This window comes from Hyla sarda, chromosome 7 (assembly GCF_029499605.1).
Source record: "Hyla sarda isolate aHylSar1 chromosome 7, aHylSar1.hap1, whole genome shotgun sequence".
Taxonomy (NCBI): Eukaryota; Metazoa; Chordata; class Amphibia; order Anura; family Hylidae; genus Hyla; species Hyla sarda.
In genome coordinates, this window is record NC_079195.1 from 197,412,267 (window position 1) to 197,436,842 (window position 24,576).

The window sequence follows — 24,576 nt, forward strand, 5'->3', positions numbered from 1 at the left end:
ATGGTGGACATTGACTTTAAAGCACAAATAACCACCTGTAAAGGAAATTTTCCTAGCATACTAAGTAAATTGTATAATTGGAAGTCATAGAAGTCAGGATTACTGGCACTAATGCTTCTTACCATCATTTTGGCTTAAATTTGTGTGCATCCAGGGGAGTGTTTTCCAACCATGGTGCCTCCAGCTGTTGCAAAACGACAACTCCCAGCATGCCCGGACAGCCACAGGCTGTCCGGGCATGCTGGGAGTTGTAGTTTTGCAACAGCTGGAGGCACCATGGTTTGGAAACACTGATTTGTTGGCCTCCTTTCCTAAATACAAATCTGTTGTGTGTAATGACTAGCAAAGTCTCTGTGACTATTAGATGGGGAGTACATAAAGCATAAATCCAGCCCTGCTCAGAGTGGTCGCCAACACCATAGAGACCTCTCTCAAGGATTACTTATTGCATCACTGCCTCCGAAACTCACTTTTCCGAGCGTTCCCTAACGTTTCACACTTCTCTCACATGCACCGGTAGTCTTTGACTCTGCTACAGAAGTATATTTAAGCACCTTACTAATATTCCTAAAACAGCACCATCAAACTTCTTTGAAAGCCAGGACCAACCAGTTTGCCAAGCGTGATTCAGAAAAAAAAATAAAAAATTCAATGAATAGGTGCAAAACCACCTTGAAATGCTCCTGGAGAGCTGCATTTGTTTCAACATGTACAGCATGATCTCCAATAGTCACTGACTGGACTGGAAAAAAATAATGGGCCTTTTCATGTAAAAAAAACAGTAGCCCATTTCCTTAGCTGTTGGTTACACAATGGTAACAGTTGTTTTTTTTTTTTTTGTTGAGGTCTAAAAGGAAAGGAGCACAAAAGGAAGCTAATACAATTTCTCTGAATTTGGCAATGAAATTTGCAAACTTCCCAAAATTCTCCAATCTACAAATACCCCAGGAGACAATCTCTTGAGAACTCAACTGGGAAAAAGAGAGGAGCAGGAGGGAAGGATAAAAATGTGAAGTTTTGCTGAGGTAAAAGGGAGGAAATTAGTCTACTTGTGTCCTCCTGTTTATATATATATATAGAAATTTTTTTTTTCTTAATCTGGTCCAGTGGTGGACACAGAGCCGTGAGCCGTATCACCGCCATAGGCAATCTCAGCTGTTGCTGAAGGTGCCACTCCACCAGCTTCTTCATGAGGTGGAGACTCTTCCCCGGCTGGACCTCTAGAAGTGACAACTGTGGTGGTCTCAGGGGAAATGCTGTGAGGACCCTCTAGAGGAATACAGCCAGGGTGGTTCTTCCGAAAGTGCTGATTGAGGATGGCCTGGAAGGGGAAGCTTTTCCCACACACATGGCAATGGAAGGGTTTGTTGCCTGTATGCTTCCGTATATGATACTCCAGCTGATCCTTGCGGGTGTACTTCTTACCACACATTCGACACACAAAAGGAGTGATACCCATGTGAAGCCTCATATGGCGGTCCAGACTGCCCTTCTGGTTGAAAGACTTGGCGCAGTAAATACAGGTCAATCGTGGGTTGTAGCGAAACCACCGCTCAGACACCTCTTGCTCGCGAAGATATTCTACATAACCGCTCACTCCAATTACTCCTCCTTCATCTCCCTATATGAAAAAGAAAGAAGAGGAATAGAATATTTATAAAAAATAAAAAATAAAGTATTGTAACCATTGGTGATACAGTACTAATCCCCCCGCTAATCACATCATGTATCTCCTATCCTGCAGATAGGTGCTGAGAGTTGTTGGTGGGAAACCCCTTTATCATACCAGCCTTGTCCACAGAGCCTCCCGCAATCTCCAGAATAGGACCCCGGCTCTCAGTGAAGAACATGTGCTATAGACGGTGCGAACTACATTAATTTCTATGGGAGCAACAAAGAAACCGGGATACAGCACTCGGGCATCTCCAGTGATCCCATAGAAATAAATGAAGCACGAGCTGGGGTCCTGTTTCGAAAATTGTGGGGGGACTCAGCAGTCGGACAGGGATAGATAAGATAGTTTTCACAAGACAACCCCTTTAAAGGGTTACTCCACTCCCCAGCACCCGGAATATTGAGTTCTGAACTCTGGGTGCGGGCTTCCGTGTTCACGCCCGCTCCCTCGTGACGTCACTCCCCGCCCCATGACGTCACATTCCGCCCCCTCAATCCAAGTCTATGGGAGTGAGCATGAGGGGGCGGGCATGAACATGGAAGCCCGCACCCAGCGTTCGGAACTCAATGTTCAGGGCGCTGGGGAGCGGAGTAACCCTTTAATACTTTTACTATAGTGCCTTAAATGCAAGTTTTCAAGCTGTGTAAGGCTTCAAAGTGTCCTTGTTAGTTTACATAGTGAGATCGAGAATAAAGCGCATAACTGTGTGCTTCTCCCCACTCATTTTAATAATCGTTGGTTGTCTCAGCACTGAAACCCGTTTACACATACAGGTATATTTTTGCTAGTATGTTTTTATACAGCTATACTTCCTTATGTATGTACACAACAGGTTTTGCTTATGTATTGTAGTCCCATCTTTTCTTAGGCCCTTGTTAAGATGCCGGAGTAGTCTGTCTGCTGTTGTTCCATTTTATTCTGGATTTTAATTATTGTTACCAATAATAAAGCTTATATACTTTTTTCGTACCTTTTTGTCTCAGTCTTATGTTTCTATGACATGTCAAAATGTTTTTGTAAGGACAGGGACACTTTAAAGGGGTACTCCGCTGCTCAGCGTTTGGAACAAACTGTTCCGAGCGCTGGAGCCGGTGCTGGGTGTTTGCGACGTCACGCCCCCTCCCATAAACTTGCATTGAGGGGGCGGGGCTATGACATCTTGAGCTCCCGGCTCCAGTGTTCGGAACAGTTTGTTCCAAAGGCTGATCAGCGGAGACATCCACACTGATACACATTATTGGGCTGCTCATGAAATGTTGCCAAAATGATGCCCTCTTCTCTGAAACCTGCTCTGCAGCTATTAGCTGATGCTTTACCATCTAGACTTCAGTTCTGTCCGTTCACATGACCTCCAGAGGGTAATAAACAACTGACCTGGTTGCTGTGTTGCTTTGGTTCCTCCAAACGCCGGGGAGACTCACTCTTTGCTCTGTGTCGTTCCGGCATGGTGCCAACGCTACCAGAAGGGCTAAATCTTTGATAAAGAAATAAAAAGTTTTTTTTAGGAAATGTCCCACTAACTTATGTAACTACATTTCTAACTTTCTTATAGAAGGGACATTTCTGACATTGTGGAGCTCACAAATGATGGAACCTAAAGGGTCATCCAGTTTATGAAAAACATTTTTATATGACATATTGGGGAATTTTGGGAAAACAAAGGGGAGGGGGCATATTCAGGACTCTCTTGGCTTAAGTCGAGATCAGTCAGAAAGAAAGTCTCTCTCTCTCTCTCTCTCTGGATATTCTCTCTACTCCTCCATTACACAAAGTACCCATTGATGTGAATGAGCATAGGGTCACACATCATCTTTCCTGTGGTGGCACTGCAGGAAAACTATAGGTTTCACTATAGATTACAGCTGTTCACTGGGCGCTTCAGTAGGATGGCACTTTGTGATCAGTTTATTGTAAAGAGATCCCTAAAACAAGTGGGGATTGTTTAAAGGTTTTTTTTGGACCCTAGGGTACTACTGTGGTTACACTGCAGTATTACCACCATAATACCACAAAATGTAACTTAGCCCTTATATAGCAATGACCATTAGCCCTAAACTGTTATTTTTCAGATGGACACCATGAAAAGCATACATAAACTCTGGTTTCTCCACATGGTACAGTGAAGCTCCTTAGCAATCCACAGACCTTGGGTCAGTAGTGAGCGCCAACAGCAAAACTCTTATCATATGTGTCAAACGCTAACCAGCAAGGCTCCATACTTGAGGACCCAACAGCTTGAAGCTATATCCCCCAGCAAAATACTTCTGATCTTTATACTCTGAAGAGATCCTGACCATCAAGCTGGTCTTTCTCTGAAAGAAATAGGTGCATAATATTTCACATACCTGTCCACCTCACTGCTTGTTGGCCTGGACACTTTGGTGTTAGAAGACCCCAAATTGTAGCTTTCTTGTCCCGTGGGACCGTGCCCTGTTGTATCAATCACCATGGCAGTCACCTCTTCTGCACTGCTTCCATCTTCTCCAGAAGGTTGGTTCTCAGGACCCAGCCACTCATCCAGGTTCTCTGTCTTGATACGAAGGGCCCCCATCACCCTGACATCATCGTCACTCCGTTCCCCTCGGTCTGCTGACCCTGTTTCCACGTACCACTGTCCAGCTCGGTTGATTCGAAGAATGGGCTCCCTGCTCTCCACATCTGATCCCTGCTCCACCATCTGAGGACTTGTGGATTCCTCTGCTGGACTCAACTCTCTAATGTCCAGTACAGTGCTTACCTGACCCCGCCGATTCCCTGAGGGTCTTGGAGTGCTGTGCCGTGGGCTTAAAGAACGAGTCAAACTCTGGCTGACTCGGTGGGAATCCTGGACTCTTTCTTGGTGTTTAGGTCTACTCTGGCTTAACTCTTCCTCCGATTCAGGTGAACTAATTTTTAAATGGATTCCCTCGAGGATCTGCGTGCACTTGTCTATAATGTGCTGCATCTGCAAAAAACTTGCAGCTGTCAGATAGCTTATGATGTCTGCAAGTTGCAAGCATATACGGCCTGTATAGCAGAAAGAAAGCAGCTGTTCAAAGACCCCTGGATTTTTGATGACGGACAATGACACTGCGCTCATTTCATTTAAGGACATGTGGTCTCGAAAGTAGGGCGAGCTGGCTGCCAGGACCACTTTGTGTGCTCGAAAAGACTGGCCTTGTACATTGACCACAATATCACAGAGACGCCCCTGCATCCGCAGCTGGTTCAGATGGCTCAGGACAGAGTTACTGTACTCCGGAATCTCCAGCTGAATATTGCCTCCTTTCTCCATGGCTGCCCCTCTTGTAAGCACTCAACCCTATGGGAAGGAATGGAAGATAGTTTAAATACAAAGTTTCATTTTATAAATATATGTAACTAGAAATTGCCATTGCCTATACACCGTTCTTTTACATGCCTTGACAAAATCATTCACAGAATTGAATGAAACATTACAGTTCAGTATGTCTTAATGTAATAATGATACATGTAAGTGATAAAACATTAGGATGAAAGTTTATTGGGAGCACTGTACAAATGAAAGGAGGGTCTAGAACCCTGTTTTGCACCTCTAGCCTGGATACAAGATGAGATATTGTTGGGCAGAGGCATACAGGTTCCCTATAGCATACTGCTGCACATTTGCCCACAGATGTTCAATCTGTAGATCCTGCAGACTCCTGCCAAAGTTGACACAGCAAAAAATGTTAAATTGGTAATAAATCTGTTGACCAGGTAGGCAAAATCTGTTGACCAGGTAGGCCAAGGTTTTTTGTTCACAACACCACTGGTAATCAATGTGACTGTAGCTGGCTGTCAAAGTCAGGACACTTAATGGGCGCCGTGACACCAAATTTCATTTTGGAATGGTCTAGGCAGAGATGACAGTATGTAATCAGGGTGCCACATGTGTCTGAAAGGTGGACAAAAAAAACAGAGCTGCTTGTATTTGTTGGCGGATCAAACAACACTCTCTATTGGTGATCTGTCTAGGCCATCCAAAGCCTGTTCACAATGTGTGTGTGCCCTCATGTAACCACTGCTCCCAACACCTCCTAATGGCTGGGTCAGAACGGCCTAGATGGTGGACAATTACTCAAAAGACGATTCTTTTTTTTTCCCTCTCAAAGACTGTCAACTGGGCAAAATGTCTTTAAGTGCATCGTAGAGGCATGACCAGCATCTCATAACAAGAGGTACACTACCCAAAAGTAGCCTCTGTGAGCCTATTTATAGGGTAGCAAGGGAAATACGTCTATACCTTCCTGTGGCAAGACCCAGTGTCTAATAAGACCACACCACTAGTTATTTACATACAGTCATGGCCGTAAATGTTAACAACCCTGAAATTTTTCTAGAAAATGAAGTATTTCTCACAGAAAAGGATTTCAGTAACACATGTTTTGCTATACACATGTTTATTCCCTTTGTGTGTATTGGAACTAAACCAAAAAAGGGAAGAAAGAAAGCAAATTGGACATAATGTCACACCAAACTCCAAAAATGGTCTGGACAAAATTATTGGCACCCTTTCAAAATTGGAAAAATAAGATTGTTTCTAGCATGTGATGCTCCTTTAAAAACTCACCTGGGGCAAGTAACAGGTGTGGGCAATATAAAAATCACTCCTGAAAGCAGATAAAAGGAGAGAAGTTGACTTAGTCTTTGTATTGTGTGTCTGTGTGTGTCACACTAAGCATGGACAACAGAAAGAGGAGAAAAGAACTGTCTGAGGACTTGAAAACCAAAATTGTGGAAAAATATCAACAATCTCAAGGTAACAAGTCCACCTCCAGAGATCTAGATTTGCCTTTGTCCACAGTGCGCAACATTATCAAGAAGTTTGCAACCCATGGCACTGTAGCTAATCTCCCTGGGCATTCACAGAAGAGAAAAATTGATGAAAGGTGTAAACGCAGGATAGTCCGGATGGTGGATAATCAGCCCCAAACAAGTTCCAAAGATATTCAAGCTGTCCTGCAGGCTCAGGGAGCATCAGTGTCAGCACAAACTATCTGTGGACATTTAAATGAAATGAAATGCTATGGCATGAGACCCAGGAGTACCCCACTGCTGACATAGACATAAAAAGCAAGACTACATTTTGCCAAAATTAACTTGAGTAAGCCCAAATCCTTCTGGGAAAACGTCTTATGGACAGTTGAGACCAAGATAGAGCTTTTTGGTAAAGCACATCATTCTACTGTTTACCAAAAACAAAAATGAGGCCTACAAAGAAAAGAACACAGTACCTACAGTGAAATATGGTGGAGGTTCAATGATGTTTTGGGGTTGTTTTGCTGCCTCCGCCACTGGGTGCCTTGAATGTGTACAAGGCATTATGAAATCTGAGGATTTTGGGTCGCACTGTACAGCCCAGTGTCAGAAAAGTAGATTATTATGCTTACCTTAAAATCTCTCTTTCTCGGAGGATCCATTGGGGGACACAGACCGTGGGTATATGCTGCTGCAACTAGGAGGCTTGACACTAGGCAACAAGAAAAGTAGGCCCCTCTCAGCAGGATATACCCACCCACAGGCACCTGAGCAAATCAGTTAGTCCCAAAGCAGTAGGAGAGGACTGACAGGTAAGAAAAAACAGTAACTGTCTGAGGAAACCACAGAATAAAAACTAACTGAAAACACCCATGGACAGTTAACCGAACCAGGAACACCAAAATAAATGAGTGGGTGCTGTGTCCCCCAATGGATCCTCAGAGAAAGAGATTTTACGGTAAGCATAAAAATCTACTTTTCTCGATCGGCTCCATTGGGGGACACAGACCGTGGGACGTACAAAAGCAGTCCCCGGGGTGGGTAAAAAAAATTTCGGCTTAGATGGAAGGCTGAACCACAGCTGTCTGCAACACCTTGTGACCCAGACTAGCATCAGCAGATGCAAAGGTATGTACCTGGTAGAATTTCGTAAAAGTGTGAAAAGACGATCAGGTGGCCGCCTTACAAATTTGCAAGGATGAAGCCCTGTTGCGGAGAGCCCAGGAGGCTCCGACAGAACGAGTGGAATGAGCTGAGACCCTGAAAGAAGTAGTCTTCCGCTTGCAGCGGTAAGCTTCCGAAATGGTTGCCTTTGAAGCAGGAAGCCCCTTACGACGACCCTCCATAAGCACAAAGAAGGAGTCACACCAGCAAAAGGAAGAAGTGAGTCAGAGGTAAATCCAAACAGCCCATACCACATCAAGCCCATGGAGCAAACATTCCCTGGGATGAGAAGGAGCAGGACAAAAAGACAGAAGGTGAAAGGCGGATACCACATTAGGTAAAAAGGACGGAACCGGATGAAAAACAACCTTGTCCTGGTGTAAGACCAGGTAGGGGGAGTGGAAGGAGAGGGCTGCCAGCTCCGAAACCCTCCTAATAGAACTGACTGCAAGGAGGAAGGCCACTTTCCAGGAAAGGAGATGAAGGGGAACGTCCCGGAGAGGTTCAAAGGGAGTACCCTGCAGGGCACTGAGAACCAGATTGAGATCTCAAGGGGGAGTAGGGGATCTGTAAGGCGGGGCCACATGAGACACACCTTGTAGAAAAGTCCGGATTTGAGGATCGGATGCCAGGGGACGGTGAAAGAGAATGGAGAGAGCTGAAACTTGTTCCTTAAGGGAATTGAGAGACAAGCATTGTTCCAGCCCCGACTGTAAAAAGGAAAGAAGTTATGGGAGAGAGAACGTAACTGGAGAGAAGGAGAGAGATTCAACCCAACGTAAATATGACCACCAAGTACAGTGGTAAATCTTCTCATAGGAGGGCTTGCGCGCCCTGATCATAGTGCGAACTACTTGTGGAGAGAACCCCCTGGCCCTCAGAACCGCGGTCTCAACCGCCACACCATCAAATGCAGTGAACTGGGGCAGTAAATTGGGGTGGCAAAGGGGACCCTGAGAGAGTCAGGAAGAACTGGGAGACGCAGTGGAACGTCATCCACTAGACAAACCACATCGACCTACCATGCCCACATGGGCCAGCCCAGAGCCACGAGAATGGCGGGAGGGCCCTCCGCTTTGAGCTTCCTCAGGACCCTGGGAAGGAGAGGAAGAAGAGGGAAGAGATAGGGGAGGGTGAAGTGCGACCAGGGAATCACTAGGGCGTCCACGGCTAGGGCCAAGGGATCCTGGGACTTCGCCACAAAGTGAGGAACTTTCTGGTTGTGTCGGGATGCAAACATGTTCACATCCGGGGTGCCCCAGAGGTTGCAGATTTCCGCAAACACCTCTGGATGAAGAGCCCACTCGCCAGGGTCAGCTGAGGAGTGGCTGAGAAAGTCCGCCTCCCAATTTTTGACTCCTGGTATGTGAATCGCCGAGAGAGGGAACCCTGAACTCCGCCCAGAGAAGGATCTTGGAGACCTCAGCCATCGCTGCTGAGCTGCATGTGCCACCCTGGTGCTTGACATAAGCCACGGCTGTGGAGTTATCCGACTGGACACGAACAGGATGGTCCTGGAGAAGGCACTCCCAATGAAAAAAGCGATCCCTTGGAAAGGAGGCAAACTCTATCCGATATCCGTTGGAAACAACATCTTGTACCCAAGAGTCCTGCACGTGGGCGGACCAAACGTTCCGGAAAAGGAACAAACGCCCTCCCACCCGAGAAGAATCTTCAGGTGGGGGCGTCCCTTCAGGCAGAGGGAGGCTTACGGGTGCCTGACTTGGGCATGAAACGGCAGGAACGGTTATCCGATTTCCAGGAAGGTCGGGTCTTGAAAGAATAATAACAAAAATAAAAAAATAACTCAAAGGGAGAGCTTGAATCTGAAACAATAATAAAAACAGTTGGTCCCATATACAATAGGATCCACCGCAAACACCCTCTGGGCCACGTTGGTATATATATATATATATATATATCTCTATCTCTATTGCAAGATGTTCCTCCACCAAGGTAGGTATCCAATCAATGCTGGAGAGCGTCAGAGTATTAGTCCGGATGGACTCCACGTACAACCGTGCAGACAACATAGGGAGAAATAGATAAAAGTAACCAGCGCACAGAAGGGCATCAGTTTAAAAGATGGGGAAGGAAGAGGGGATATACATTGGTCAGTTTTATAACTTACTCCACGTTGGGGGGGATGCAAACTTTATCGCAAACCCCCCCCCCCTCCAAGATGGCGTGTAATATTGCTGGAGTAAATCGATCTGTCATGTGAATAGAGGGATGCAGCTAGTATTCTTCATAAAGTTTATTTGCGACGTGTTTCCGAGGTTACAAGGGCTTTTGCCACCTCCTTCATCAGGCATAACATTAAAAGTATTCACATGGTTTATATACTTTTCGGTAATCACTCACCATAAACGTCACCATCGTCCTGACAAAATGCCCTGGCAGAGTTGAGAAGCCCAGACAGAAAGGGCTTTTGACACCCAAGCAGAAGCAAAGGTAGGAAGTAAAGATGACCCTGCTGCTTCAAAGGCGAATTTTGCCAGATTTTCAATCCTCTTGTCCGCCAGGTCCTTAAAGGATGCTGCATCCGCCAAGGGCAGAGTAGTCGCTACAGGTGGGAATCCGGAGGATCCACGGTTGGTGGAGAAGTCCATCTTGTAATGAGGTCCTGGTCAAAAGGAAACTGTGCCTGAACCTTTTTAGTCCCTTGAAAGAGTTTGTCAGGATGCTTCCATGCTGTTTCCAGTAAGGTGTCAAATTCAGCATGAGAGCTGAAAACCTTAGAAGAGGGACGGGAGCAGGGAAAGGAAACTTCTGGAGCTGGGTTTGAAGTTCCTGGGTCCTCTAGGTGAAAAGTGTCTCTGATGGCCGAGACCAAGTTGTCTACTGACGCCTCATCTGCCAGTTCCCCAGGAGAGTGGGAGCGGGTGGCAGCCTTGGATGAAGGAGAAACGGACCTGGTACGCAGTTCTGGAGACCTAGGATGGCGACCAGGAGAACGTCCTGGGAAGATATACCAGGAGGGCTGGGGAGCGCAGTGGTGCAGGCAGGACAAGTGGGTTTAGCAGAGCCACAAGGCATTTTAGTTTTGCAGCCCACACAGGCGTAATAGGTGACTAGGGCCGCAGGGACATGTCTGGAGGGGGAGGGGGGGTTAGTTCTGGGTTCGGACATAGTGCAAGCAAAAGTAAAAGTGGAGCAGTCTCACCCAGTGTCTGTGTCCCTCAGGAAGAGAAGAAGCAGGCTGAGTGAAGAAACACCGGTCCTCAGCAGAGAAGAGAGAGAGAGGGAGGGGAGGGCTAGCCCAATGAGAAGGAGGGGCAGAAACAGCACCAGCCAGGCCCTCATTGGTTCAAAATGACCCCTGCAGTGCACGCACCGCGCTGATAGGAAGGAACAAGAACCCTCAATACGGACGCTGAAGCACTATAGGGCCGGAATCCCTGCCGGCAGGGAGTCGGCGGAGCTAAACTCCGTGAGGAGAACACGCCGCAGCCATCATTAAAAAAAAACTTGTATGCCAAGTATAGTAAGGAAAGTGCAGCCGGGAGAAAGGAGACAGCGCGGCCGACAGAGAACAGAAACTCCGGCACTCCGGTCGCATTGCATACGGAGGCGGCCGATGCGAAAATATGCCGGGCGCATGCAAAAAGAGCTGTGAAAATGCCCCTAATAATGTGAAAACACATATTAAAATGTCCTGCACCACTGTTTATATCCCCAATGTTCAGAATGGCCGAGCAGGAGACTGTCTCCAGAGTGAATAAAGAGGAGTGGGCTCCAAATAGGGGGGCTACATAGGTTGCGAATCCTGAGCAGGACTACAAACCTGAAAAGAAAGGGAAAGAAATACTCACCTTGTCCTTAGAAAACTTACCTAATGAAGGCTTCAGTCAGCTAGTAAACAAACACCTGCATCATGCCGGGCTGAAACAGCGAGATGAGCAGGGAAGGTAGGGGGACCGGACCCAGAGGTACAACCCAAGGTGCTTACCGTTGGTGAAAAGGGGTTGACAGTGCATAACTCGATGCCTGTGCCCCTTCATTGCAAATGGGGAAACAGTGAACACTATGTTCCTAAAACCCCACCTAAAAAGATAGAAATAAAAGGGAGAGAAAAATCTAAATTTACACCCCTAAACTCAAAAATAAGAAAAATAAGCGACCAGGTCTGGAGAACTCCAGACCTGTGTCTGCCTCCTACTGACACTAAGCTAAAACTGATTAGCTCAGGTGCCTGTGGGCGGGTATATCTTGCTGAGAGGGGCCGACTTTTCTTGTTGCCTAGTGTCAGCCTCCTAGTGGCAGCAGCATATACCCACAGTCTGTGTCCCCCAATGGAGCCGATCGAGAAAGCTGGGTTTGCGTCTGAGATCTTGGGTCTTCCAGCAGGACAATGACCCTGCTGTTGTTGGGAAAAGGCGCCTTCCAATAAGAGACACCTGGAGCAGTTTGCAAAGGAAGAGTGGTCCAACATTCCGGCTGAGAGGTGTAAGAAGATTATTGATGGTTATAGGAAGCCACTGATTTTAGTTATTTTTTCCAAAGGGTGTACAAACAAATATTAAGTTAAGGGTGCCGATAATTTTGTCCAGACCATTTTTGGAGTTTGGTGACATTATGTCCAACTTGCTTTTTCCCCTCTCTTTTATGGATTAGTTCCAATACACACAAAGGGAATAAACACGTGTATAGCAAAACATGTGTTACTGCAATCCTTTTCTGTGAGAAATACTTCATTTCTGGGGTGCCAACATTTACAGCCATGACTGTATCTGCCTTAGACATAACTGCATGCCTGACATATCTTTGGGGGTGCATAATTTTTTTGTAAATGGGTGTCAATTTCCTGAAGAATTTAGAATTTAGTAAGAAATACTCCTATCCTGATATGCTCAAAAGGCAGCTTTTTATGCCAAGCCTGCAAAAAAATTACTGCATCCCATTGGATTGATACTACCATCACAACTCCAAAAAGTGCATCATGGCAATGGGCACACCTACCCAATATTTATCTGCCTACATCAGTGGCGACTGTACCCCCAAAGGGTGAAAGTATATCCCCCCGATCCCCCTGGGCCAATATATGAGATACATACAATAACACCCTCTCATACTGCGGTGTTAGACTTAGTTTAACATGCTTACCAGGCCTGTGTCTATCCTGTTTGGCGGGAGTCGGAGGGCCGCACTGACGTGTGACGTCCTTCTGCGCTGTGACGGCATCTCGGTGCAATGTCAGGGACGTCACACGTCAGGCCTGGCAGCCACTGCAGCTCACGTAAAGTGGCTGCAGCTCCGGCCACGGTACAGTATAGTGAGCTTCCATGGCGTCCAATCCCGCTCTGCGCTGACAAATACTGGCCAATGCATGACTGGTATTTGTCATTGAATTGCCGTACCCATGCATAACCCTTGGCGTACACATTGGGTACATGTACACCTGGTTGAGAACCCCTGGCCTAGATGCAGTGGTCTAGGTGGTTAAATGGCCAGGATCTGAGTTACCTTTTATCCTGGACACTGAGGGTGGTGGTCCCAAATGAAATGAAACAGAAAAAATAAGACTAATACTGCCACATCTGTAACCGCGGAACCAAGAAAAATCCTTATAAATTAAAATGTGAAAAGCTTTCAGGTTTCAGCGCTGAATAATATTATCACATACGATGTCACAACAGCTGCCATTCTGTTCACGCCGACTGCGCTCACTGACAAATAAGATCTAGGGAAGAGCAGAGGAACAATACCGAACATACAGCTTATACAGCATTGGGTAAATCAGCATGTGAATATTTTTAGCTAATTTCAGTGTGGCAGCATAAATTACCAGATGCATCATGGGTCGTACTACACTACCTGGAGGCAATAAAAAAAACAACAAAAAAAAACTCCATCCTTAACCCCTTACAGGGGTACTCCGCCCCTAGATATCTTATCCCCTATCCAAAGGAGGATAAGATGTCAGATCGCTGGGGTCCCGCTGCTGTAGACCCCTGCGATCGTCGTTGCGGCACCACGCTATCATTACCGTGATGTCACGAGGGGCGGAACCATGATGTCACGCTGCTCCGTCCCCTGTATCATCCGTCATTACGCACAGAGCAAACTGGCTCTGTGTAGTAATGGCAGCGGGGTGCTGCAGCGGCGATCCCGGGAGTCCCCAGCAGCGGGACCCCGGCGATCTGACATCTTATCCCCTATCCTTTGGATAGGGGATAAGATGTTTAGGGGCAGAGTACCCCTTTAAGGGCCAGGCCAATTTTCACTGTAGGACCAGAGCTTTTTTGCACATCTGACCACTGTCACTTTAAGCATTAATAACTCTGAGATGCTTTTACCTTTCATTCAGATTCAGAGATTGTTTTTTCGTGACATATTCTACTTTATGTTAGTCATAAAATTTTGTCAATACTCGCATAATTTCTTGGTGAAAAATTCCAAAATTTGATGGAAAAATTGAAAATTGCATTTTTCGAACTTTGAAGCTCTCTGCTTATAAGGAAAATGGACATTCCAAATAAATTATATATTAATTCACATATACAATATGTCTACTTTATGTTTGCATCATAAAGTTGACCTGTTTTTTACTTTTGGACGACATCTGAGGGCTTCAAAGTTCAGCAGCAATTTTCCAATTTTTTACAAAATTTTCAAAATCAGAATTTTTCAGGGACCAGTTCAGGTTTGAAGTGGATTTGAAGGGTCTTCATATTAGAAATACCCCATAAAAGACCCCATTATAAAAACTGCACCCCTCAAAGTATTCAAAATGACATTCAGTAAGTGTGTTAACCCTTTAGGTGCTTCACAGGAATAGCAGCAAAGTGAAGGAGAGAATTCAAAATCTACATTTTTTACACGCGCATGTTCTTGTAGAACCAGTTTTTGAATTTTTACAAGGGGTAAAAGGAGAGAAATCCTCTCAAAATTTGTAACCCAATTTCTCTCGAGTAAGAAAATACCTCATATGTGTATGTCAAGTGTTCGGCGAGCGCAGTAGAAGGCTCAGAAGGGAAGGAGCGACAATGGAATTTTGGATAGTGAGTTTTTCTGAAATGGTTTTTGGGGGGCATGTCACATTTAGGAAGCCCCTATGGTGCCAGAACAGCAGAAAACCCCCACATGGCATACCATTTTGGAAACTACACCCCTCAAGGCACATAACATAGGGTCCAGTGACCCCACAGGTGTTTGACGACTTTTCGTTAAAGTTGGATGTGTAAATGAAAAAAATTTTTTTTTTACTAAAGTGCAGTTTTTCCCCCCAAATTTACCATTCTTACAAAAGGTGATGGGAGAAAATGCCCCCCAAAAACAGCAAAAAAAAACCAAACACATGGCCTACTACTTTGGAAAAGATGTTTGCCGAATTTTTGTTAAAGTTGGATGTGTAAATGAAAAAAAAAATTTTTTTCACTAAAATGCAGATTTTTCCCCAAATTTAACATTTTTACAAGGGGTAATAGGAGAAAATGACATCCAAAATTTGTAACCCCATTTCTTCTGAGTATGGAAATACCCCATGTGTGGACGTCAAGTGCTCTGCTGGTGCACTACAATGCTCAGAAGAGGAGGAGCACCATTGAGCTTTTGGAAAAGGTCAGGGGAATGGAAGTCAGGGGCCATGTGCGTTTACAAAGCCCCCCCGTGGTGCCAGCACAGTGGACCCCCCCCCCACATGTGACCCCATTTTGGAAACTACACCCCTCACAGAATTTAATAAGGGGTGCAGTGAGCATTTACACCCCACTGGCGTTTGACAGATCTTTGGAACAGTGGGCTGAGCAAATGAAAACTTACATTTTTCAGGGGTGTAGTTTCCAAAATGGGGTCACATGTGGGGGGGCGGTCCATTGTTCTGGCACTATGGGGGCTTTATAAACACACGTGGCCTTCCATTCCAGACAAATTTTCTCTTCACAAGCCCAATGGCGCTCCTCTTCTGAGCATTGTAGTGCACCCACAGAGCACTTTCCTTTCACTTTCCCTTGTGAAAATGAAAAATTTAGGGTAAAACCAGCATTTTAGTGAAATTATATATATATATATTTTTTTTTCATTTTCCCATCCAACTTTAACGAAAATTCGTCAAACACCTGTGTGGTGTTAAGGTGCACTTTACCCCTTGTTACATTCCGTGAGGGGTGTAGTTTCCAAAATGGGGTCACATGTGGGTATTTATTTTTTTGCGTTTGTCAGAACCGCTGTAAAATCAGCCACCCCTGTGCAAATCACCAATTTAGGCCTCAAATGTACATAGTGCGCTCTCACTCCTGAGCCTTGTTGTGCGCCCGCAGAGCATTTTACGCCCACATATGGGGTATTTCCGTAGTGTAAATTCTTTTTCATTTTTTTTACACTAACAGGCTGGTGTAGCCCCCAACTTTTCCTTTTCATAAGGGGTAAAAGGAGAAAAAGACCCCCAAAATTTGTAGTGCAATTGCTCCCGAGTACGGAAATGCCCCATATGTGGCCCTAAACTGTTTCCTTGAAATACGACAGGGCTCCGAAGTGAGAGAGCGCCATGCGCATTTGAGGACTAAATTAGGGATTTGAATAGGGGTGGACATAGGGGTATTCTATACCAGTGATTCCCAAACAGGGTGCCTCCAGCTGTTGCTAAACTCCCAGCATGCCTGGACAGTCAGTGGCTGTCCGGAAATGCTGGGAGTTGTTGTTTTTTGCAACATCTGGAGGGCTACAGTTTAGAGACCACTGCACAGTGATCTCCAAACTGTAGCCCTCCAGCTGTTGCAAAACTGCAACTCTCAGCATGTCCAAACAGCTGTCTGGGCATGCTGGGAGTTGTAGTTTTGCAACATCTGGAGGGCTACAGTTTAGAGACCACTGTATAGTGGTCTCAAACTGTGGCCCTCCAGATGTTGCTAGGCAACTCACCAGCCAGAGAGCCGCATCGCCGTCCTCTGCTGCCACCGATCCCCGTCGCTGATCGTTGCCTCCGCCGCGGTAAGTGGACTTCGGTGCTGGTCCCCTTCGGTTTCCCCGTTCTGCCCCGCCTATTGTGGGTGGGCAGAGCAGGGAAACCGAAAGTTAACCCCCTAGCCCCCGATCTGCTATTGGTCATCGCTTATAGATGACCAATAGCAGGGATAGGAGGGGTGGCACCCCTGCCACTTCACTCCTATACCTTCAGGGGGATCGTGGGTGTCTTGGACAACCCCGATCCCCCTTATTTTCCGGGTCACCATAGACCCGTATGACCCGGAATCGGCTCAAATCGCAGGTGTGAATTCACCTGCGTTTTGCAGCGATCGCCGACATGGGGGGTCTGATGACCCCCCCTGGGCATTTGCGCGGGGTGACTGCTGATCGATATCAGCAGTCACCCCGGTCCGGTCCCCGCCCGGTGCGCGTCAGGGACCGAAATTCCCATGGACGTATGCGTATGTCCTTGGTCCTTAACTACCAGTGAGCTTAGACGTACGCGTACGTCCATGGTCCTTAAGGGGTTAAAGGGGTACTCCGGTGGAAAACTTTTTTTTTTAATGAACTGGTGCCAGAAAGTTAAACAGATTTGTAAATTAGTAAAATAATTGAGGCTCAGGGTCTAGAATATTGGATAAATAAAATTGTCTTATTTAAAATTGTGTGTATAAAATAATTAGATAAAATGTAAGTATACCGTGACTCACAGGGCCCTTGTGGTTCAACAGAAACAGTAATATAATATTTAATATGGCAAAAAAATATACCTATATAAGGAATCTAATAAATTGAAATTGAAATTTCTAATACAGAATTAATTGGTGACCACACGTCTGTGGCTATCTAGCATATAGATTATAGTATGTACACATTTAAAAAAAATCCCAATAAATATAGCAGCAGTAGTTGTAAAAATGATGAAAAAAATGGTTGGTGACTGTTGGTATTAGCAACAGTAATGTCCACAGTGAACGGTAAAGTCCCGCCTCTTTATGTGGGAGCTCCCTAATAGAGACTCGGCCGTCTCAATAGGTATAGTGATGCAGTGTTAGTTGGAATAAATACAATGTTGCAGATTGAATGAGACTGAAACAATGTAGCCCTGCTCTCAAGGCTGAGAGCTCACTGCTAGAGACTCTGCAGTCTCACACGTATGCAGTGATGTGTGTGGGCTAATAGACAGGGGATTTGTAGATTACTTCTATAAAAAAAATCTTTATCCTTCCAGTACTTATTAGCAGCTGTATGCTACAGAGGAAATTCTTTGATTTTTGAATTTCTTTTTTGTCTTGTCCACAGTGCTCTCTGTTGACACCTCTGTCCGTGTCAGGAACTGTCCAGAGCAGCATAGGTTTGCTATAAAGATTTTCTCCTGCTCTGGACAGTTCCTGATATGGGCATCAGTTGTCAGCAAAGAGCTCTGTGGACAAGACAAAAAAGAAATTCAAAAAGCAAAGAATTTCCTCTGTAGCATATACAGCTGCTAAAAGGTACTGGAAGGGTAAAGATTTTTTAATAGAAGTAATTTACAAATCTGGGTTAACTTTCTGGCACCAGTTGACATAAAAAAAAAAACATTTCCACTGGAGTACCCCTTTAAGGGTGTGTTCACATGTTCAGGTTTTCAATTGCAATTACTTAACACAAAGCCAGAAATAGATGATCATAAATACACGTATAGATAATAGACTCAGACTGCTCATCTTTTCAGATCCATTCCTGTCTTTGTATTCCTTAACTGCAATTAAAAACCTGAATTATATGTTATATCAAAATATAACCACTCGAAAAGCTGAGTGACAACCAATATGGCCGCTATTGCAAATTCTAGTGTCTATTAAAGGGATACTGGAGTATCCCTTTAATAGAAGGGGTCTTTCAGAAGAACATGTTGTTTGTGGGGGGTTTCAGAAGAACATGAGAATCTGAAGAACATCAAATTTGCAGGAGTTCGCACATCCATGCATTTCATGGAAGGCCCAATGGTATAAATTGGACCCATGTAATTCTTTATGGGCCCTGTGGAGGCACTGCAGGAAAATTAAAAGGGGAACTCGGGTGGAAAACAATTTTTATAAAATCAACAGGTGCCAGAAAGTTAAACATATTTGTAAATTACTTCTATTTAAAAATTGTAATCCTTCCAGTACTTATCAGCTGCTGTATGCTGCAGAGGAAGTTGTATTTCTTTCTGGAATTCTTTTCTGTCTGACCACAGTGCTCTCTGCTGACACCTCTGTCCATTTAGGAACTCTCCAGAGTAGGAGCAAATCCCCATAGCAAACCTATCCTGCTCTGGTCAGTTCCTGACATGGACAGAGGTGTCAGCAGAGAGCACTGTGGTCAGACAGAAAGGAAATGCAAAAAGAAAAGAACTTCCTCTGGAGCATGCAGCAGCTGATAAGTACTGGAAGGATTAAGATTTTTAAATAGAAGTCATTCACAAATCTGTTTAATTTTGTGGCACCAGTTGACTTAAAAAAAAATGTTTTCCACCGGAGTACCCCTTTAAACAGGACACTTGCTGTCAGATTCAACAGCAGATCACAGCATAATGCTCTGGGTCCTAGCACCAGGACACCCTGTACTGTAGCTTATTTTTGTGGGACTCTCCTAGTCAATGAAGGACTTCCTAAAGCGCATTACCCATTTAAGTAAAAAAAAAAAAAAAGTATAAAAATAATATATTTTTAGGGTGCGTTCACATGTCCGGATTTTGTCCAGTGAATTTTGCTGCCCATTCAAGTTAATGGGCAGCAAAATAAGCTGCAGAAAATCTGCAGCAAAATACACAAGTATGACTAAGCCCTTACAGGAGATTAAAAGGGTACTCCGGTGAAAACCTTTTTTCTTTTAAATCAACTGGTGGCAGAAAGTTAAACATATTTGTAAATTACTTCTATTAAAAAAGCTTAATCCTTCCTGTACTTATTAGCTGCTGAATACTACAGAGGAAATTCATTTCTTTTTGGAATGCTCTCTGCTGACATCACGAGCACAGTTCTCTCTGCTGACGTTATTATAATAATATTAATGCTTAATTAATTGTTGTCCTTAGTGGGATTTGAACCCAAGACCCCAGCACTGCAAGGCAGCAGTGCTAACCACTGAGCCACCATGCTGCCCTTAGCATACATCTGCTATGCATGGTTGCTAAAATGGACAGAGATGTCAGCAGAGAGCACTGTGTTCGTGATGTCATCAGTGTTCCAAAAAGAAAGGAATTTCCTCTGTAGCATTCAGCAGCTAATAAGTACTGGAAGGGTTAAGATTTTTTAATAGAAGTAATTTACAAATATGTTTAACTTTCTGCCACCAGTTGATTTAAAAGAAAAAAGGTTTTCACCGGAGTACCCCTTTAATACCTATTTTTCTATGTATATAGTGACTCGAGTGATTTGTTACATATATACATCACTTATCCCCATACAGTTTACAGATCAGATAACCTAATAAGGAGTAGCCGAGGAAAGTACCAGCACTTCTTACCTCTGGTTAGTCAAATAAACACATTGATGGACTTTTCTCATAAGAACAATAAAGCTTTATGGAGAAAACAAGACATAGGTACCATAGAAACCAGAGTCTGACAATTCATTGCAGTTTAGAAAGGTGAAGTAGAACCCGAAGGGTCCACAAAGCTCCTATGTGTGACTCCTTTTTGGCTTAAAATTTTTTTTTTTGTAGCATTTTTTCCCAAAAAGTGGGTCTCAATATATAATTTTTTTTGTCTGTGACCTCCTATCCATTAGAATTCTCTGATCACGTGATTCCAGGATTTCTAATCTCATGAAGAATGTAGAAAAAAAGGCCATAAAAACACAACACTGCAGGTTTATTGTGGATTTTCCACAGATTTAGGAGGAAAGCCAAATCTGCAGGATAGTTTTTATGTTGTTCATGTAAATCTCTGGTAATTCTAGGCTAAGTAGTCATGTGGGCGGTCCTACTTCGTGATTGACAGCTGTCCCTCTATAAGTGTGCATGTAGAGAGTCGTCAATCATCTTCTGACAAAGAGAACATGCGCTCGAAACGCGTCAAGATGGCATCTGTGGTGTGAAGTGGATGCACAATTTTACCTGAAAATACCTAATAAAGCCGAACATTCTTTTGAATTGCTGGATCATCTTCTGTTGCCAATCACGGAGTAGGACCGCCAACATGACTACTTGGCCCAGAATGAGCAGAGATTTATATGATTAAATGACAAGTTATCCTACAAACTATATATCAATCTGCTCAGCTCCTCCAGTTCTATAACCTGATACCTGCAGAGAGGAAAGCATTTTGAAAGTGACAGGTTCCCTTTAAAGGAAATCTCATCAGTTTCACCTGAACTAACCTGTCGGTACAGACAGGTAGTGCAGGTGACACTGATGACAACCATACTTACCTGATCCCGTTCCGTGCTCCAGTTCTCCCGCAATCTTCTGCTGTCTCTTTCGTTGTGGGGAAGATTTGGAGCATGAGCGGAGCTTCGTGACGTCACTGCTGCTGTTTGCTAGCAGGGGAACCCAGCAGAGAAGCAGGAGCGATGACATCACAAAGCTCCATGTCGGCCCCGGAATGGAAGATACGGCGGAAGATTGCGGGGGAACCAGAGCTTGGAACAGGACCAGGTAAGTGTGGCTGTCATCATTTTCACCTGTAATACCTGTCTGTACCCACAGGTTAGTGCAGGTGACACTGATGACAGCTTTACTTTAAACTGAATGAATCTGCCTCTGGTATAGGGTCAGCCTCCTTGACATAGACCATGCAATCTTAAAGGGGGCTTTCCCTTTTAAGTGCTTTGTCTGCTCTGCCCTGCGGCACACAGTGCTCCAATGCCAGAAGCAGTGGGCACATAAGTAGAATTGTAATGTGTGTCTGATGGGCCGATTATTATGGTACTAACTACCCGCCTAAACACCCACAAACCTACCTACCCACCTAATTATCTAAACACCCACCTACCTATCTTAACACTTACCCAACTTCCTACCCACCTAACTACCTAAACACCCAAACACCTGCCAACCCACCTAACTACATAAACACCCACATACCTACCAACCTAATTATCTAAACACACACCCACTTACTTACCCATCTAACTACCTAAATACCCACCCACCTACCTAACTAACTTCCTAGCTTTCCTGGAGCTGTAGACATGATGTTGCCTTAATGCTCCACCAATCACTGACTGTGAGGGGACACTGCTGTAGCCAGTGATTGGCAGCGGAGCAGCAATGCGACGGGAGGCGAGGTGTCAGCGGAGACCGGGATAAGTAGAAATTTTTTTGTAGCATATGAATAAATACCACTAGCTACATGTATTTCTTAATTTTTGGGAATGCGCATCTTTTGCGGCTCTTAAACATCTGAAGTCTATCAGTGATAGCTGATTACCCCTGGTCTAGTGTTTGGACCAAATATAAGTTGGCTTGCTATAGGCACAATGATGTGGCATTTTTGCCTCTGTACTGTCATAACCATAAGTCTTGGTTCACACTGTGGAATTTCTGGGCAGAATTTCTGCCGGAGATCAAGCCGGCGGCACTAGGACCGTGCGGACTGCATTGCCGTTCCCATAGATGTCAATGCATTTCTGAGCAGATCTCCCAAAAGATCCACCCGGAAATGCATTGCCGTCTATGGGGACGGCAATGCAGTCCGTGCGGTCTTAATGCCGCTGGCTAAATCTCCGGCAGAAATTCTGTCCAGAAATTCCGCAGTGTGAACCTAGCCTTAACCATTAAGCCGCACACCCTTTGAAGGCAAGTTTTCCTATTCTTCTTGATGCACTGGGGAAGATTTATCAGACCTTATGCAGAGGAACGGTGGTGCAATTGCCTATAGCAACCAATTAGATTGCAGATTTCACGTTTCAGAGGCCTTTTTTTTTTTTTTTTTTTTTTAAATGTAAGAGGTGATCTGATTGGTTGCAATTTGCAACTGCAACACTGTTCCTCTGCACAAGGGTTGCATCGCTGAATAGCCCAAGGCAGTTGTCTCCAAACATCCAGCTGTTGCAAAACTACAACTCCTAGTAATCCCAGACAGCCAGTTTTGCAACAGCAGGAGGTCCACAGTTTGGAGAACACTGGCCTAAAGTAGTGATCTGCAACCTGTTGTGCTCCAGCTGCTGTGCAACTACAACTCCCAGCCTATCCTGGTGGCCAAATGGTGGGAAAATCTGGAGCGCTAGAGAGAATCTATAAGAACATGGGCTGAATACTCTTACATAGTAATCTGCAATCTGTGGCATTCTAGGCTGTCAGGACATGCTGGAAGTTGTAGTTTCACATAGACTAGAGAGCCACAGACCTGGGCTGCATTGCCTAAGGCAGTTGTCTCCAAACCGTGGATCTCCGGCAGTTGCAAAACTACAACTCCCGGCATGCTGCGAATTGAGCCGTTGAGCGGCTGTTCAGAATGCTGGGAGTTGTAGTTTTGAAACCCCTGGGGCATAAGGCTGGGTTCACACCACGTTTTTCAAATACGGTTACCGTATACGGTTTTCCGCTAAAAAACGTATGGCAAAAACCGTATGCAACCGTATGACTCCAAATTAAAACGTATACGGTTTTTCCCCCGTACGGTTCTATCCGTCTGCATCAGTTTTTGCCAACGGTTTTGCTATTTTGTTGGAATTAGTTTTCCAGCAATTTAATAAAGTTACTATTGTTCTATTGAAATTCCAATCTGCGCATGTGTCAACTCCAAAAACGGATTAGAAAAACCGTGTGCAACCGCATTCTGAAATTCTGTGTACGGTTCTCATAGACAACAATGTTAAAAGAACCGCATACGGTTCGCATACGGTTTTCCAACCGGAGGCAAAAACGTGGTCGACAGCGTTTTTGCCTACGGTTGAAAAATCGGCAAAACCGTATCCGAGGCAAAACGGATGCAACCGTACACAACATTTGGAATACGGTTTACAATGCATTCTCTATGCATACGGTTTCGGATAAAGTCGTATACGTTTTTTTTTTTGCGGAAAACCGTATACGGTTACCGTATTTGAAAAACGTGGTGTGAACCCAGCCTTACAGACCTCATGTACAGGGACAAGCTCTACATAGTCTAAGATAGTCATCTGTAACCTGTGGCTTTCCAGGCTGTCAGGGCATGCTGGGAGTTGTAGTTTTACACAATTTACAAGCACCTGGGCTGCAATATTTAGCATCACAAAATCGGACTTGCTAAAGTAAAAACTGAGACTTGTAGTCTTGCAACAGCTGGAGGCACACCAGTTGGTAAACAAGGATCTAAGGAAGTGATCAGCAAGCTATGGTGCGCCAGACTGTCATGGGCAGTGTTTCCCAACCAGGGTGCCTCCAGCTGTTGCAAAACTACAACTCTCTGCATGCCCGGACAGCCAAAGGCTGTCCGGGCATGCTGGGAGTTGTAGTTTTGCAACAGCTGGAGGCACCCTGGTTGGGAAACACTGGTCTGGGGGCATGCTGAGAGTTGTAGTGTCACAATAGCGGACAGTGTAGTGTTTCAGGCTGTCGGGCAATGCTGGGATTTGTAGTTTCACATCATGATAAACTGCATCTATAATAGTAAAAGTTCTTTCATTGTGGCCGCAGCAAAAACAACGTAGAAGTCTTCAACCGGTGTGGAACTAAAACCCCCAGGATTCTAGGACACCCTGGGCATGCTGAGAGTTGTAGTTTTACAACAGTCAAAGAGCTGTAAACCAATCCACGTCCAGCTTATTGAAAATCTATTGCCCCTCAGACAGGGCGGTGCAGGCGGCGGGCGGCGGGCGCTGGGGTTACCCCCTGGGGTAGTAGTATTCGGGCTGATGAGGGTGGCAGTGGGCGGGCTGGATATAGACTGGTCCCTCCCCGACCCGGGAGAATGAGCCGTGCGGTCCTAAAGCCGCGCCCTACACTCCAACCCCCCTGAGTGCCCTCCCCTCCCTCATGAATCCTGCCACCTACCTCCGGGGGCGCGGACGGGCCGGGACGGGGCCACCGCCGGAACACAACGCTCCGGAAGTGCTATGTCAAAATACCTTCACTCTTCTGCCTTCTTAACCCGGAAGTGAACCCTTGGATGGAGAAAGGGG

At 45.2% G+C, this 24,576-nt stretch overlaps 1 protein-coding gene across 2 annotated transcripts; it reads right to left on the bottom strand.

Moving 5' to 3' along the window:
- Window positions 1-289: 289 nt before the first annotated feature.
- On the bottom strand, window positions 290-24,520 carry ZBTB37 (zinc finger and BTB domain containing 37). 2 transcript variants are annotated; one of them, XM_056532052.1, is made up of 4 exons: window positions 24,449-24,520; window positions 4,021-4,976; window positions 3,050-3,149; window positions 290-1,621 (listed from the first exon to the last, which is right to left on the bottom strand). In XM_056532052.1, the coding sequence occupies exons 2-4, from the start codon at window positions 4,947-4,949 to the stop codon at window positions 1,094-1,096; spliced, it is 1,557 nt and encodes a 518-aa protein (XP_056388027.1). In that variant the 5' UTR covers window positions 4,950-4,976; window positions 24,449-24,520; the 3' UTR covers window positions 290-1,093. The 2 variants fall into 2 exon arrangements, with proteins under 2 accessions (XP_056388027.1, XP_056388029.1); XM_056532054.1 differs by lacking the exon at window positions 24,449-24,520 and adding an exon at window positions 7,066-7,161.
- Between the last annotated feature and the right edge of the window lie 56 nt (window positions 24,521-24,576).